General features: G+C 34.2%; 2 protein-coding genes across 2 annotated transcripts; both read right to left on the bottom strand.

The window, feature by feature from the left end:
* Positions 1-587: 587 nt before the first annotated feature.
* On the bottom strand, positions 588-1,400 carry LOC122596932. The gene has a single exon (XM_043769577.1). It carries the CDS (start codon positions 1,398-1,400, stop codon positions 588-590), a length of 813 nt encoding a protein of 270 aa, XP_043625512.1.
* A 7,588-nt stretch (positions 1,401-8,988) lies between these two features.
* Positions 8,989-14,906, bottom strand: LOC122596610 (lipoyl synthase 1, mitochondrial). The gene is made up of 4 exons (XM_043769221.1): positions 14,321-14,906; positions 12,043-12,254; positions 11,172-11,551; positions 8,989-9,331 (listed from the first exon to the last, which is right to left on the bottom strand). The coding sequence occupies exons 1-4, from the start codon at positions 14,770-14,772 to the stop codon at positions 9,227-9,229; spliced, it is 1,149 nt and encodes a 382-aa protein (XP_043625156.1). The 5' UTR covers positions 14,773-14,906; the 3' UTR covers positions 8,989-9,226.
* Positions 14,907-17,180: the final 2,274 nt, after the last annotated feature.

Raw genomic sequence — 17,180 nt, 5'->3', positions numbered from 1 at the left:
TTAGTTTAAGTTTTATTTAAGTGTTTTTTAGTCGTATTTAAGTATGTTTTATTATGTATTGTGGTTTTAATTTAATGAAATTATGTTTTATATTTATATGGTTTTAATTATATGTATTAAAATTAAATGAAAAAGAAAATGAAATTAGATAAGAATTGAGTATGTATTGCCAATGATTTGGATAAGAATTGAATAAAATTAGATAGTTATGAGTTGTAGAGTTTTGATTGGAGGATGAATTGGGTTACTAAGCCCTTCACCTCTATCGTTTCACACCGACTTATCCACAAAATAATCTCTTTATGTGTAATTTTCAAACTATAAAACAACTAAACAAGAGTACCAATACGAATTGTATAAAATTAGTAGAATGGAACCATACGCACGACTACATAACACAAAAATATCCATAAAAAAATAAAAAAAAATTCATATTTTAACACTAAAAAGATCGTACTACTGCTACTAAATACGTACATATTTACAACCCAAAACATCTAATTCTCTATTGAGGCAAAATTAATTTTAAATAAAAAGTCCCTCATTTTCTCACCAAACAGAAAACAATCCAAGTAAACGACGTCGTATTAGAGGAAAATGAAACACTCTAATGAAACAAGTGGATTTTCTAACGACTCAGTTTCCTTAATCTCCGGCGATACACAACCGTCATCCACCATACTTGTTTCTTCACTTTGCACAGCCTTCACCGCCACAACCTCACTGGATTTATCCACCTCCCTCACTTTCGGACGACGCTGCCCCATTTCGCCACGCACTGCCGGCGACCTAGATCTCCGACTATCACCGGAGTTTCCCACATTCCGATTCCGCTGTCCGTTCACCACGCCCCTCGCCGGAGATTGACGTCTTCTCTCCGGCGACGGACCCGTTTGTTTTCTCGCCGGAGGTCTGGTCACTCTTTCTCTTCCCCCAGCAATTTCACCAGCCGGGCGTTTTCTGACAACCCTTTTCCCCGGGGCCGGTGGCGAAACGTTTTTAAGTTTCTGGGTAACTTCACCGTCGTCGATTTCGTCTCTTTTAGTATCGGCCACCGTTGTGGCTGTCGTTGCGGCGGAGAAGCTTTCACTGTAGGTGTACATTTCGGAAACATCAGATACATTTTCTTGAATGATTTCTGGTTGTGGGATTTTGGTCAAAAGGACAGCGTTTTGGGTGATGGGTTGGGGTGGCTTTTTGGTCAAAACGACAGCGTTTTGAGGGGTAATTTGTGTTGGGTTTTTGGTCAAAACGGCATCGTTTTGAGTGATGGGTTGTGGTGGGGTTTTAGGGACAATGATTGGGGTTTCAGAAAGGACTTCTTTCACAGTTTCTTCTTCAAATGCTGGTGGTTGACGTTGGTTAACTGCGGCGGCGGTGGTGCCAAGACAGCAACCCATTTGGAAAGAGGGGTTGAAATATGGGATAATAAATGTGGGTTACAGAGTTGAGATAGAGATAGATAGAAAAAATATAAAGTGAGGTTTGGTGTATTAAATGATGCTTTTGAGGAGTAAAAGTGAAAGCAAAGTGTCGAGTGTGGTTGTATTCCTACTCTACTTTTCTTTTTGTTCCATTTTGTTTTCATTTCAAAGCATTCTTCTTACAAAATTATAATGAAAAAATGATTAATCATTTCCAAATTCTCTTAAAAATCCTTCTAAAAAAACATTAAAAATAGTAATGATAAAATTCATATGCTATTCTAAAGCTACATTAGTTTTACTCAAGCTAGTTGAATATATAAACATCTATTACTTTAGATATTCTTTTTAACTTATAACAACCTAATAGTTGGTTAGTAATTCTAATTGGTTAGTAGTTTGAACCCTAACAATAGCATCCAACTGGACAATATGCTTGAGATTGGAACCCAAAGGCACCCCTAAAAAAGGATTTTTGAATATTAACTGTTTGGCGTTTTTTTATTTGTCCATGTCATATCCCTTATTTTTATTGAAATTTTGTCATATCTTTAATTTAGTTTTGTTTTGCTGGGTTATTTTTTGGTTTTTATACACATTTTTCTTTTTAGAATTTCAACTAGTATATTGAAAACATTCACTCATTTTTTTTCTCATATCGTATTATTATTTAATTTCTTTTGTTAAGTTATTTTTGGGTTTTTCACACATTTTTTCTTTTAGGTTTTCAACTAATAAATTGAAAACTTTCACTCATATTTGTGCCCACATCCCGTCCTACTATTCGCGTTTTGCCACTTAGTATTTTTTTTCGAGTAATGATATATCAACATAAAGATCAACCTAAAACTTTTATCACATGACATGTTTAATCCACTCATTATCTCTCTCAATCTCTTCCTTTGATTATGTCAAGTGTCATCATCATGTAGTTAGGTTGATTATTAGGTTGTTTTGGTTAGGTTGATCAATCATTTTCCATTTCTTATATATATATATATATTCAGCTTATTTTTTTTTTTTTTGAGTTTTCAATTGATATATTGAAAACTTTCGTTCAACTTTTTGTGGTCGCACCTAGTATAACTATACGGATTTTACCACATTGCTTCTTGTTTGGCTTTTTTCTTTAAGTTATTTGTTAGATTCTTTCACACTTTTAGAGTTATGAACTAGTATATTAATAACTTCCAAGTCTTTTTTTCGTTATTTTGTTTTATTTTTGAATTTCTTTTGTTTAACATATATATATATATATAGGGATGGGTTAGATTAGGGACTTCTTATTTTAGGGACTGATAGGGACTCGATCTAGACTGTCCATTTTCATCAGATCTAATCACCAATGATCATCTCCGGCGACATCTTCGACGAGACTTACACATGTGTAAGTACAACTTACACATGTGTAAGTTGAATACAAATTATGATTCGGAGCGGGCTTCGCCCTTAAAGATATTCATAAACCAAAGCTGGTGGGGGTGATAGGTCATAGTGTGATAGGTCATAGGGGGTGAACGGTGATGGGTGATCTACCTAAAAAAAATTGTACTTAAAAGATGTTTAAGTCTCGTCGGAGATGGTCGTCGTCGCCGGAGTATCATGGTGGTGGTCGGAGATGATCATGGTGGTGGTGGTTGTAGTCAGAGATGATGGTGGTGGTGGCCGGAGAAGGAGGTATAAGTGGTCCCTAACAGTCCCTAAAATAAGGAGTCCTAATTTAACTTTTCCCTATATATATATATATGTGTGTGTGTGTGTGTGTGTGTTCTACACCTAAACTTAGATACCTGGCAGCCTTATATTCCCATCCCCCCTATATATATATATATATATTCAGTAATGTAACTTTTTAGCGTATGCGTAAAGCGTGATATTCTCACTTCAACTGATATATTGAAAACTTTTACTCAACTTTTGGTTTTTCACTTCTTTTTTAATTAGGTTGTTGTAAGTTCAACCGAATGATTTTATTTTAGCTTGTATTTTTGATTGCTTTTTTTTTCAATTTTTCATTCTATTTTTAATTAAGTCATTTCAAATTTAAAAAAAATTCAAAAGGTAAAGTCTGCAGTTTATGGCGGAGCCATGAACGCTAAGTGCGAGTCCGTTAAGTAGATCACTCAATCACCGATCACCCTGTATGACTTATCACTCTTACCAGTTACTCTTTATAAATACTTTACGGGCGAAACTCGTACCGTACTTTTATATGTATAGCTCACTAGCTCTGAATAAAAATAAAATTATTTATCATAAAGTTTTTTTTTTTTGGGAATGAGCTAATTAAAAAAAAATGAAAAACTGTAAAAAGACACTAGCTTAAAAAAAATTTTAAAAAATGAATCTTTTATCTTCTTTACAGAATATAAGGCTGTCTGGCATCTAAGTTTAGGTGTGGAAACCCTCAAATACTAATTTTTTAATATTTGTTGAATTTTAAATAAATCACATGGCCCCATGAATTTTATGGATTAAAAAAAGAATATGTGAGTGTTTCACACCTAAGCTTAAATACCTAACAACCTTATATTCTCATCCCTTATATATATATATATATATATAGGGTAAAGTCATTTTGAGAACCTTTTATTTTGCGAGAACCTTTAAGAACTTTTCAAATCAAGTCCAAATATTGATTGTTCTTTACATGAAAATTGTTTTTAATTGTTTTCTGAATAACTTATGTGTAATTTTGAAGTTTATAATTGTGTGGAGCATGGATTATCATCCGTTATACAATTATGTGGAGATTTGGATTCTTGATCACATGTGCACGAATATTGTTATGATCACATGTATGCAAGTCGATCACATGTAATCATAGCAATATTCGTGCATATGTGATCAAGAATCCAAATCTCCACATAATTGTATAACGGATGATAATACATGCCTCCACACAATTATAAACTTTAAAACTACACATAAGTTATTCATAAAACAATCAAAAAACAATTTTCATGTAAAGAATAATCATCGGTTATGCTTGATTTGAAAAGTTCTCAAAGGTTCTCGCAAAAAAAAGGGTTCTCAAAATAACTTTTCACTATATATATATATATATACAACGGATGTGAATATAAGGCTGTTAGGTACTAAGCTTAGATGCCAGACACTCACATATTAATTTTTAAACCATAAAAATCATGGGGCCCAGACAATTATTCATTAAACAATAAATAATAAAATATTAGTATGTGACGGGTTCCATACCTAAACTTAGGTGTCGGACAACCTTATATTCCCTCATCCCATATATATATATATATATATATATATATATATATATAATGAAAAGTTATTTTGAGAACTTTTTTTTTTTGCGAGAACCTTTGCGAATTTTTCAAATCAAACCCAACCGATGATTATTCATTATATGGAAATTGTTTTTTGATTGTTTTCTGAATAACTTATGTGTGATTTTGAAGTTTATAATTGTGTGGAGGCATGGATTATCATCCGTTATACAATTATGTGGAGATTTGGATACTTGATCACATGTGCACGAATATTGCTATGATTACATGTGATCGACTTGCATACATGTGAATTGTGATCATAGCAATATTCCTGCACATGTGATCAAGAATCCAAATCTTCACATAATTGTATAACGGATGATAATCTATGCTCCACACAATTATAAACTTCAAAATTACACATAAGTTATTCAGAAAACAATCAAAAAACAATTTTCATGTAAAAAATAATCATCGGTTGGGCTTGATTTGAAAAGTTCTCAAAGGTTCTCGCCAAAAAAAGGTTCTCAAAATAACTTTATCCTATATATCTATATATATATTAAAACAGTAGTTGACCGAGCTTTTTGAAGCCCTCTTCAAAATTAAACCTATTTTAAAAAATTGCCACATAGGATTTATCCTATGTGTCATTCTCCTATTTTTTTTTTGTTAATATTTCTCTTATATATAGAATACAAAAATCTAATACTCCTAAAATATTTACTTTCATAACTTATCATCTTAATTTAAATCTTTCTTAAACAATAACACAATAATTATTTATTTACTTTAAAATTTACAATTGAGTTTGATTTTCTTTCAATTGTTCAAGCTGACGAATGACTACTTTACAAATTAAGGTGGCCATATATTTATAACTAATTTATATAATTTAACGTAATAACGCATGAACTTAAAAAAGTTGCTAACAAACATATACTTACTACACTACAACAAATATGTCATTTTCTCACAATTATTTTTTAATACTTTTAAAAAATGTAAAATTTTTGTTATTTAATCACATTTTTAAGTGTATAGAATTAAGAGAAATAATTTACATTTATAAGTGTGAAGAAATTTAAAAAATCACAATATTTACATACTTATACATGTGGAAAAACACTTTCAAGTGTGTAAAAATTTGTCAATTGTCATACTTAAAACTGTGAAAGTTAATTTGTAACACCTATTTTCTCCACACATGGGGAGTGCGAAGAAAGCATGTGTTATAAATTGATTTTCACACTTTTAAGTGTGAAAATATTTGACAATTACATTTTTAAGTGTTAGTATTTTGTTTACACGTTTATAAGTGTGTAAATATTGTGATTTTTTAAACTTCTTCAATCGGGTTAGTTTGGTTTTCAGTTTGTTCAGTTCAGATTTTTCAAATTTTGATTTTCCAATTCGTTTTGTGCTTACCCCTAATAATGTAATTCAAAATATTAGTGATATGAGGATTGACCAATAACTATAACATATCAGTTTTTACATAATAAACTTATAGAGTAATTACTAATACGTTAAATAGTTCTTGGAACCTGTATATGTGTATATTTTTTTTCTCAGGATAACCTTTTTTATGTATGTATTAAATAAATTTTTGAATTGCCGCACATCGTGCGGGTAAAGTACCTAGTATGTATATATATATATATATATATATATATATATATATATATATATATATATATATATTGGCTCCTTTAAAAAAAACAATTAGTTAAAAAGGGTTTAGATATATAAATACTATAGCATGGGACTATGGGAGGTGCTATTTCATTTCAAAAAATATGTAATACTATAGTACCGCCAATAGAAAAGACAACATTTTGATTACAATGGTCACAGGAGCTATGATATGACGATGTTGACATCACAGAAACGTTGGTGTGCATAGTTTTGGTGTTATTCATTGTCAATTATTCAAAGAATTCAAGACTTGATATCTTAAATTTGAAATAGTAGTCCATAGAAACATGCTGTAAGAGAAACCAAATACTTGACGGAATGTTCATTTAAGCTTGTCTATTGAATGAATTAAGATTTTATGTATTTTTTTTTAATGAACAGTGCCCTGGTGTATTAGTCCCACGTTCCGTAAAAACCTATCAATCCATACGCCGGTAAGCAAGATGACGAATTATGTTTCTTCAAAGTTTTTCCAAAAGTAGTCTCTATGCTTTTGTGAGAAAGTAGGACGTCAGTATATTACTTTTCACAACGTATACCAAAGAGATTAGATATTATTGTTGTGACTTTTGCACATTCAGTACGATACTCTATTGCTTTATAAGTACCGTAATACTTTGGTTATTTTGTGTGATTTTTCAAATGCTCGAAACAATCTGGGGGTGCCTGGTTGGGGGGTTTTCGGGGTAGGGAATGAGAAAGATAATGATTACATGTGCTTGGTAGTAGAAAGCAAAGGTATTCAATACCTAAAAATGGGTATTGGAGTATTACCCAATAAATTGGGGGTTAAAGTAATCATTACCCACTAATATCTTCTTCTCCCTTCCTTTCTCCTTTCTATGTCGAGCCCTGTTGGAATACACCACTGCCACCGGGCAACACCTCCAACAGCGGACATCACCTCCGACAACCGCTAGCCGACATCACATCCGACAACCGCCATCTCTTCCAACAGTCCGACAAGCGCCATCTCCTTCAACAGCCCGACAACCGCCATCTCCTTCAACAGCCGTCACCACCCATTCTTCTTAACACCCCCACCACACATCCTCCTTCGGAAAGAAAGCACCACCATCAATCAACCATCGACATATCATCAACTATGCGCGCCACAAATGATCATGATTTCAATAAATATGGTGTGTGCGTGAATTATATAATTATATATATGTGTGTGAATTATATAATTATATATGTGTGTGTGTGTATTGTGGCCGGAGAAATTATCGTCATGGTGGCCGGAAATCCTTTCTAGTGGGTGGACTGGTGGTAGTTCTGTACTATGAGTTGGTGTGCGGGTCTTTCAAGAAAAAGATAAGAGAAGTGATAGAGTGGTGTATACTGTATCCATATGTATATATTATATAATCTGTTAGGTAGCAGAACATGAAAAAATCTTCAAATCTTCAAGTTGTAGAAATTGAGTGCTGGTGGTGGTTGTTGAAAGTTTGGAGATATGTATTATTGGAGAGGGTGAAGTGGTAAGCAAAAATAATATCTGATCGGAAAAACAAAATGAATAGCAAATGATAGTATATATAACATAATAAAGTATATATAATTATAGTATTCCATACCCTTTCCCTTACCTTTTCTCTTTCCCATTCCTTGATGTCAACCAAGCACCCCTTATTTTTCTAAATGTGTGTTCAATTATTCGGGCATGTTCATCTACTACACCACATACATTGTTCCCGTTTCCACTTAAAATAATGTCAGACCATCACATCGGAAGTTTTCACAACGTATACCAAAGAGATTAGATATTATTGTTGTGACTTTTGCACATTCAGTACGATACTCTATTGCTTTATAAGTACCGTAATACTTTAGTTATTTTGTGTGATTTTTCAAATGCTCGAAACAATCATTTTTCTAAATGTGTGTTCAATTATTCCGGCATGTTCATCTACTACACCACATACATTGTTCCCGTTTTCACTTAAAATAATGTCAGACCATCACATCGGAAGTTTTATATACAATCTTAAAATTGGTAAATCTGCAGTGTAGCCGCACCTTTAATTACAAGTTTATCTACCAAAACACCATGACATGAGTAATGTAATTATGTAAGTCATATTGTATACGATAAATTAAATGGCATTTGCTTCACCTTACGTATAACGACATTGATATACAATTATACATCCCGAGTATCATGCCATAAATAAGGCAAACTGCAATGGCCCTACGCTGTCCACCATGGGAGGCCTGGAGGGGTGCAAGCAAGATATCTGTTCGGGACATAATTTTGAGGGGCACAAAAATTTTATATATTATATATATAAAGGTTTTAGGTAAAATAAAACAACTATTAAAGTAAAACAAATAAACAATATATGTAAAAGTATAATATGATAATGTCTATCATTTTGTTAATGTTATAATGTCTCAATTATATAAATTTTTTTTGCTTATGTAGAACCTTAGAGTCGGGAGCACTTTTTTTCTCGGCTCGGACTGGACACTTGATTTCTCAGGACTGTCACTGCTGTCCACACACAAGAGAAAAAAGAACATTTTGTTTCATGTAAAAGTTAGAAATGACTGGAAAAGGTATTTCAATGAACACTGAACTAACTTTTGATATGAGAAAAAAAAAAAAAACGCTGCTATTATTTAATAAAGAACATGTACATTGATCAATTTAATAGGGGTGAAGAAGCATCACTGTAAGATTACACGTAATTACGATTACAATTGGTGAGGTATAGCATGTATTGCCAATAATATTTGAAAATCTCGCAGTTGAGAAGCAAGAATGTCTGACCAGTTACATTTTCTAGTTCACAGCGTCCCTTAGGAATCAAAGCTTATCAAATCGCACAAAACCTTGTAATCAATGAGATAAAGTCATTAAGCAGAAGCAGCACGGTCTCTTTCTATCATTGATTTGATGTAATACTCTCCTGCTTTGTATGACGATCGTACCATAGGACCCGATGCCACATATCGAAATCCCTGCCATAATAAAAAGAAGCCATATGTTTATAAAATCCACAAATCTACTATGCACATGTTGGTTATTAACTTCTCATGAGTGCATTGTATTTCAATCACTTGACCTTATTTATAGTTATTAGGTTTTATCGAAGAGGCAGGGCTGCATTTTATGACCTTTTGCTTACATGTAAACTATCTATATCTATATCTATACTACATTATAAAGCATTTACTCCCTTCATTTCTTTCTAACTTTAAGTAGTTGATAACTCCAAAATACCCCTCTCATTTATTAATAAATTTAAATGCTACTACCTCTTTTATATCAATTAGTTTTACATTAATAATAATCACACTCCAACCACCGCTACCACGGCCACCACCACTCATCATCGTTATCATCACCGCCGCCCACCACACCGCCACATCATGCAGGCATTTGTCTAGTGTTTAATAAAACAGTTGCTATGATGGATGTTTTTGGCTTTTTTGATGTACATTTGTTTGTACCTGGTTTTCAGGTTTCATCAAATGAACTTTCTAGGTTGTGGTTGGCCCATTTCTTCTGATAAAGTGTAAAGCAAAAGACAAGATATTAAGAATTTGATTTTCTTGCATAAAATAACCAAGAATGGGTCACTCTATTTACAAATTTGGTGTAGGAATCGTGTGTGATTGAACAGGTAATTTCAAAGCCCAAAAGTTTTAATTAATTTTTTTATAGATAGAAAGCTGGTACATTTATGTGCAAAAGGAGAAAGAAATGGGTTCACTATTTTTGATATACATTTTTTGAGTTGATATTGTCAAAACTTTAATTGATTAAAGCTAAACATAATTATATGATTTACTTTATCTCATTAGCTGCTTTGATACTACTTACCTACTGATAAAATTAATCAGAAACATAATACTTTCACAAATATGTTCCAAACTGACTAGTGCGTTTTTCAAGCCGCAATAATCAACTTGAATCCACAACAAAGCACCCCCTTAGTCGTGTTAACTAAGCATATTAACTGAAATTTCTTTTTTGACCCCTTAAAAATTATATCTGACCAATAAATTTTGTGAGTCAGTTACATCTAGATCCATAGTTGTTCTAAACAAGGATGGCCCAATACTGTGAAATAGCCAGTGTTGTTAAAGGCGAGCGCCTCTTGCGCCTAGGCGCAAAAGGCGGGCGAGGCGCACCTCCAGCGCTTGAAACCCTAGGCCCAAGTTGACCATGAAAAAGGCGGTCAACGACGGTCAACTTTGGTGGTCAACGGCGGTCAAAATGGTCAAATGGGTCAAGATTCGACCAAATCGTTCAAGATCGGGCCAAATCGTGGCTAGATCTAATGTTTTCCGGCCAAAATGAGTGACCATAGTCGTTTAAGAAGATAAAAGAAGATAGTGCAAATATAAAATTGGGGGAAGAAAAAATTGTCTTTTTATATATGTTTATAATAGTCTAATAATTTGAAGTTTTTGGTTGAAAAGTATATATTTTTTGAATGATATTTGGTTTTATAATTGACATCTGATTTTTTTTTTACTATTATTTTTCACTATATATAAATATTTTATATTTATTTACTTAATGCGCTTTTTTTTTCCGGGCATGCGCTTTTTTGCGCCTCTCGCCATAGCCCTATTTGGGATCTTTGCGCTTTGAGGTCGCCTTCGCTTTTGACAACTATGGAAATAGCTAGCAAATTCGACCCATTTACTTATCAATGGGTCAATCTTGATTATGTTTTATCAACAAATCAAATGCGCTATCGCCCAACCCGCCTATTTAATTATCTCAAAGAATTACAGAGTAATCACACAGCAAAAGAACAGCCGAAATTCAAGAAGAGTTGAAACTTACCATCTCCATGCCGAGTAATCGATATTTCTCAAAAGCTTCTGGTGTTACATATTCATAAACTGGCATATGGCGGTTTGAAGGCCTCATGTACTGGCCAAATGTCATCACATCAACACCTGCTGCCCTTACCTTCTCCATTGTATTCACCACTTGATCTGGTGTTTCACCACAACCCAACATTATTGACGTCTTTGTAAGTGTCCCAGCTGGAGCATAGTCTTTTGCCCTCATTAGGACCTCAAGTGACTGCTTAAAATTAGCACGGTGATCACGTACTGATCTCTGTAGCTCTTCAACTGTTTCAATGTTGTGAGCAAATACATCCAATCCAGATTTTGCCACTTTCTCCACACACAACAAATCTCCCCGGAAATCAGGAACTGAATAATTCATGAGCAAAAAAAACACATCAAACGTAATTGGATATTTTAATGGATGTGATAAGTAAAGTAGACATCGCAAGAAGGGTGGGTTGCATAACGGGTTAAAAAGGGTCAATTTTAATACAGGGTAGATAGGGGTTGCCAAAACAGAAAAGGTTGAGAAATAAACTCTACAAATAAATAGCCTGAAATGTATAATCAATTTTTTCCAATAATATTTCAACAATAAATTAACTTTACGAATATATGTTTTAGGGGTTTTACGAATAGAAAGTACACTTTTGGGCAACTATTCAGTCGTTTCACTTAATAATTTTGAGTTCCAAAATAACACATAATGCGATTTGACCATTTCACAAGTGAATGGGCCAAAACTGCCACTAATAGTAATATGGACCCACAAGAGAAATTTCTGAAAACTATAGTTGCAGAAATAACTTATCAACGTCAAACTAAATAATACAAATGAGACGTAGAACAAGTCATACCCAAGGCTTCTATGAGAATCGCAGGTTTCCGTATCTTCAATTTCTGAACTGTTTCAGCAAAATGACCACTTCCTTGATCAGGTAAATCATCACGGTCAACACTGGTGATTACAACATAATCCACACCCCAAGAAGCAATTGCCTCAGCAACATTTGAAGGTTCATTTGGGTCAGGAGGAGGTGGGGTACGCGAAGTCTTTACATTGCAGAATCTGAAATAGCAACACGCTACTGTTATGATAAACATTCTATATTTTACAGTGAACATGCAAAGTCTGATAGTCTTTAAGAATGCAGATGTACATTTTGTGAAGTATACAGATATAAAAAACTAAAGAAGGAATTTGAATTGCATGCTTCTAAAGTTCCATGTTTATTAATGGAACTGCATACAATACTAATCAAATAAGCATGTTAAATAAAAATCCACCACAAAAACACCATCCCAAACCCAAAACACTGAATTGTTTGTTATTAATGTACCCTCTTTCCTGCTGACATGAACAAGCGTCAAGGATGTAGCAAATTTTCAATTATTTAGAGGCCGAAAACCTGAAATTACTTGAAAGCTAGGCAAATCAGTTTTATGAAGGCTCTTATGGGCTGATAACACACAGTTTTAATATTCCGAACTTCAAGAAAGAGATGTATGTAAATGTAACAAATGCCATCAGAGTCCCTATCTGATCAAAGAAGGAAGATTTACCAACACGTTCCTAAGAATCAAAATTAAGTCCTAGATTTGTCAACACAAAAAATGAACTAGCTTCTAAATTTATAAAAAACTGAATTTTCTATGCACTTTTCTTTTAATCATACATGCCTATACTATATATCATAAAACAAAAGACAACTTCTATATCATTTTAATCAGCCTAACTCTATATTTCCCCCAGCATTAATCAACCGCATTGCAGCAATCCAACTAGAGGCCCAACCCAAATCTGCACCTGCTCCAGCATTTGCAAATGCAATACTTCTATCTCAAGTCCCATTTTTCTTTTAACTCATCAAAATCTCTATGATTCTTGAACTTCAGTTTCAGCAATCTAAACATGAAAATCTCCAATATGAAAATCTGTTCCTTAGGCCTATTATCTTTTTGAAATAGCCTCTTAAAACCAGTTGACCATCTCATCCCACTTATTAGGAATACCATTTCCATTTATTTTTTCCTTCGCTTCCTGCCAGATCCATCTTGAATAATCACAGTCAAAAAAACATTTTCACTGCTTTCGATGAGTGAGCAAATTTTTGACACACCCCATTGTCAAACTTGAGATCGTTAATTACCTTTCTTGCAGTAGAGAACATTAATTTCTTCCAGCGCTGTATGCTTCTGGACAGTTGTCGTCTCACTTTTTGATACAAACCGATTCAACAACATGTAGAAGATGTTATGTGGATCAATTGGTAGCAAGAGAAGCTGCTATGGTTGTTTAAATCTAGCTTGGTGATGCTTACGCTACTTCAGAAACTTAACAAAAGCTAGGGCCATAAGTTTTACAACAATACAAGTTGTCTGGGAGCTTATGATAATGAGATGTAACAATGGGTTATAGCAGTAGAAGGAAATGGGTTTCTGGGCATTAAGCTGTTTTCGGTGGGTATGTCGTCTATGGTATGTCAATTATGATGATCTGGCATGAGGGCTATAAAGGCGACCGCTATAAATCATTTAAGCCACAATATAAAAAGGAACCATACTGTGATATGCATTTTTAAACTCTACCTATCTATACTATATTATAAAGCAGATTCCTTCTAGATTTTCAACATTGAATTGAAATTTTCAATATTGATTTTAAGTACATTTCCAAAATACCCCTCTCATCTATTCTATATTTATCTAAAATAACCATAATACCCTTTTTCTCTCCTCAAATCTCAACCAATCATCTTTTTTTTTCTCTCCTCCATAAATCATTTATTCCTCCAATTCATTCAAAATCTTTTATCTCAAAAATCATACGTCGATAAATTATAAAAATTGTATGGGTGTTCTTAAAATTTCATGCTCTTTCATTAGAGATGTCATTCGATATACTTTCGACGAATTTTTAAATCCGAGGGCGGAGGCCGTAGGCATTTGACTATCATACTCTATGACCTAGATATCACCCCACCATCACACCGGCGCAACGCACGAGTACTTACTCTCGTATGATTTATGTAGCTAGTTTAGGCCACAAATTGTATACTCCTTATACTAATAAAAAAAACCTAGTAAAAACATAATAAGAAAAGTAACAAAAAGATAAAAGTGAGGGAGTTAGACCTGCAACCTCGAGTACAAGTATCACCAAGAATCATAATAGTAGCAGTAGCAGTACCCGTTTCACCACCAGACCAACACTCTCCCAAATTCGGGCATTTCGCTTCTTCGCAGACCGTGTGAAGATTCTTTTCCTTCAATTTCTTCTTAATTTGTGTATACCTTTCACCCCCAGGTACCGCTTCTTTCATCCATTTCGGTTTCGGGATCCGGTTCTTCTTCGTACCCACTTCAACCGAGTAATTATCACCTTTGAAATCGTCTAGCGTTAGCGATTCTTTGGCCAAACGTTGACGGAGCTCCGTTAGGGTTTGTGGGTGTTGGATGGTGGTGGTGGTTGTTGCTGAAGAAGAAAATGATGATTGATGATAACGGGTAGTTCGACATGAGATTGATGATAACAGAAGGTTTGAGTTTATTAAGGTTTTTGTTACAGATTTGAATCGTGATTGCATCTTTTTTAAATATAACAATTTGATTTGATGCCTTTTTATTTTTATTTTTCTATTAAGAGGTTTGGGAAGGATTTGAGGTCAGAGAGAGCAAAGGAGGGGAGTTGTGGAAGATGAATGGGTTATTTTGACCCATACAAATGGTGTACGGATAAATAAACAAAACAAATAGAAAACAACTAGCTTAATACCACCGGATAAAAAAAAATTACATATGTATTACAAATTGCAAGAAATATTCATCAAATTATCAGAATATGTATTGTAAAAAAATATCTTATATTTACATTGTAACATCCGTAGATTAAAAAATTGTAAATTTATAAATTTCTCCCAAATAGCGTCAAAAATAGTGGGAGTTGGAAATCGATTCTATTGAAAAGAATGATACTTGGCAGTTGACTGAGTTACCATCAGGATCGAAGGCAATAGAAGTTAAATGGGTATTTAAATTAAAAAATAATGTTGATGGGATCATAAACAAGTATAGAGCTAGACTAGTGGTGAAGGGTTATATACAACAACTCGGAGTTGATTTTGATGAAGTTTTTGCACCAGTAGCAAGATTAGAAACAGTTCGGGTTTTAATTTCACTAAACGCAAGTGGAAGTTGGGAGTTACACCATCTTGATGTGAAGTTCGCATTTCTACATGGAGAATTAAAGGAACAAGTTTACGTGAAGCAACCGGAAGGGTTTGTGAAAATCGGTGAAGAACACAAAGTCTATAAACTTCATAAGGCGTCATACGGGTTAAGACAAGCACCTCGAGCATGGAATACATAGTTGGACTCTATTTTGAGGAATATGAAACTTCAACGATGTTCTCAAGAGCAGGTGGTATACCAAAGGCAAATAAATACAGATTTGATCTTAGTTGGTATATATGTTGATGATCTTGTAGTAACTGGTTCAAGTCTGAAGATGATTATGGAGTTCAAGCAATCATTGTCTTCAAAGTTTGAAATGTAGATTTGGGCAGCTTATCATATTATCTCGGTATTGAAGTCTTTCAAACCGAAAAGTATATTGTGATAAAACATAAGGCATATGCTCGAAAGATACCGAAAGAAACATGAATGGAAGGTTGTAATCCAACTCGTGTACCCATGGACCGAAATCTGAAAATTTCAAAAGTTGAAAATGAAGTTGATGTAGATGCCACGGACTATCGCAAAGTTGTTGGATGTCTCCGGTAGCTATTGCAAACACAACCGGATATAGCGTTTTTCAATTGGGGTGGTGAGTCGCTATATCCAGCAACCAAAACACACATATTTGGCAGCAATCAAACAGATTCTTCGCTATTTGGCAGGCACTTTAAGTTACGGTATAGTTTTTACTCGGGGAAGAAAGAATGCTTTAGTTGGATATAGTGATAGTAGCCATAATATTGATCCAGATGATGGAAGAAGTACCACAGGACACGTTTTTTTATCTTGGGTTCTCACCAATTACATGGTGTTCCCAGAAACAAAATACGGTGGCTCTTTCTTCTTACGAGGCAGAATATATGGCAGCGTGTGTGGCTTCTTGTCAAGCCGTGTGGCTACGGGAATTAATCATGGAAATGACCGGTAGAAGACTACCTGAAGTGATCTTGAAGGTGGACAATACATCAACGGTAGCTCTTGTGAAAAATCTCGTCTTTCACAGTCGAAGTAAGCATATTAAATCTCGGTATCATTTTATACGAGAATGTGTCAGTAATGGAGAAGTGAAGGTTAAACATGTTGCGAGTACCGAACAACGAGCTGACATACTTACTAAAGGTCTTGGAAAAGTGAAGTTCGAAGAGATGTGAAGTATGCTTGGAGTTGAAGATCTCCCTGTTTCAAGTCGGAAATTACGGGGGTGAATGTTGGGTTAATTCCCGACATTAAGGGCTTGGCTCGGCCCATGTAGTCATTAAACATGCAGGTTTATGGGCTAAAGGGGTTATTAGGGTTTTATTACTTGGTTACGTTAGCTATTTTCCTATATAACATAAGCCGTGTCTGGGGTTTATGATTATGTGTAACATTCATAAATTTTGACTCATTTGACTTGTAAATTAAACATGATTAAATGTGAAAGATTTTTGTGAGTTGATATGACTTATGGGCGTCTTGTCGAGTTTTAACGTAACGTTGAGTTTGTTTAAGTGCACGGTTTTGTTTTAGCATTTAAATGGTTAACGTTTAGCTATTGGTCGAAGTTAGCGGAGCGGGAGCCACTTTTGGACCTTTGTAGGCCGGCCCCCACTCCCCCCATTCCTTTCCCTTTTCATTTCTTTCTTTCTCTTTCTCTCCAAAGATGAACACCAAAGCACCTTCTCCTTCCCTCTAAATTCTTGGATTTTTCTATTATGGTTTGGGCTAGATTAGTGATAAATACTTCATCATCATCATCAACTAAACATCATATCAAAGG

The sequence above is a fragment of the Erigeron canadensis genome, chromosome 4 (assembly GCF_010389155.1).
Source record: "Erigeron canadensis isolate Cc75 chromosome 4, C_canadensis_v1, whole genome shotgun sequence".
NCBI classification, from domain to species: Eukaryota; Viridiplantae; Streptophyta; class Magnoliopsida; order Asterales; family Asteraceae; genus Erigeron; species Erigeron canadensis.
Note: the sequence above shows the minus strand (reverse complement) of the source record. Positions and strands in the feature narration are given on the sequence as shown.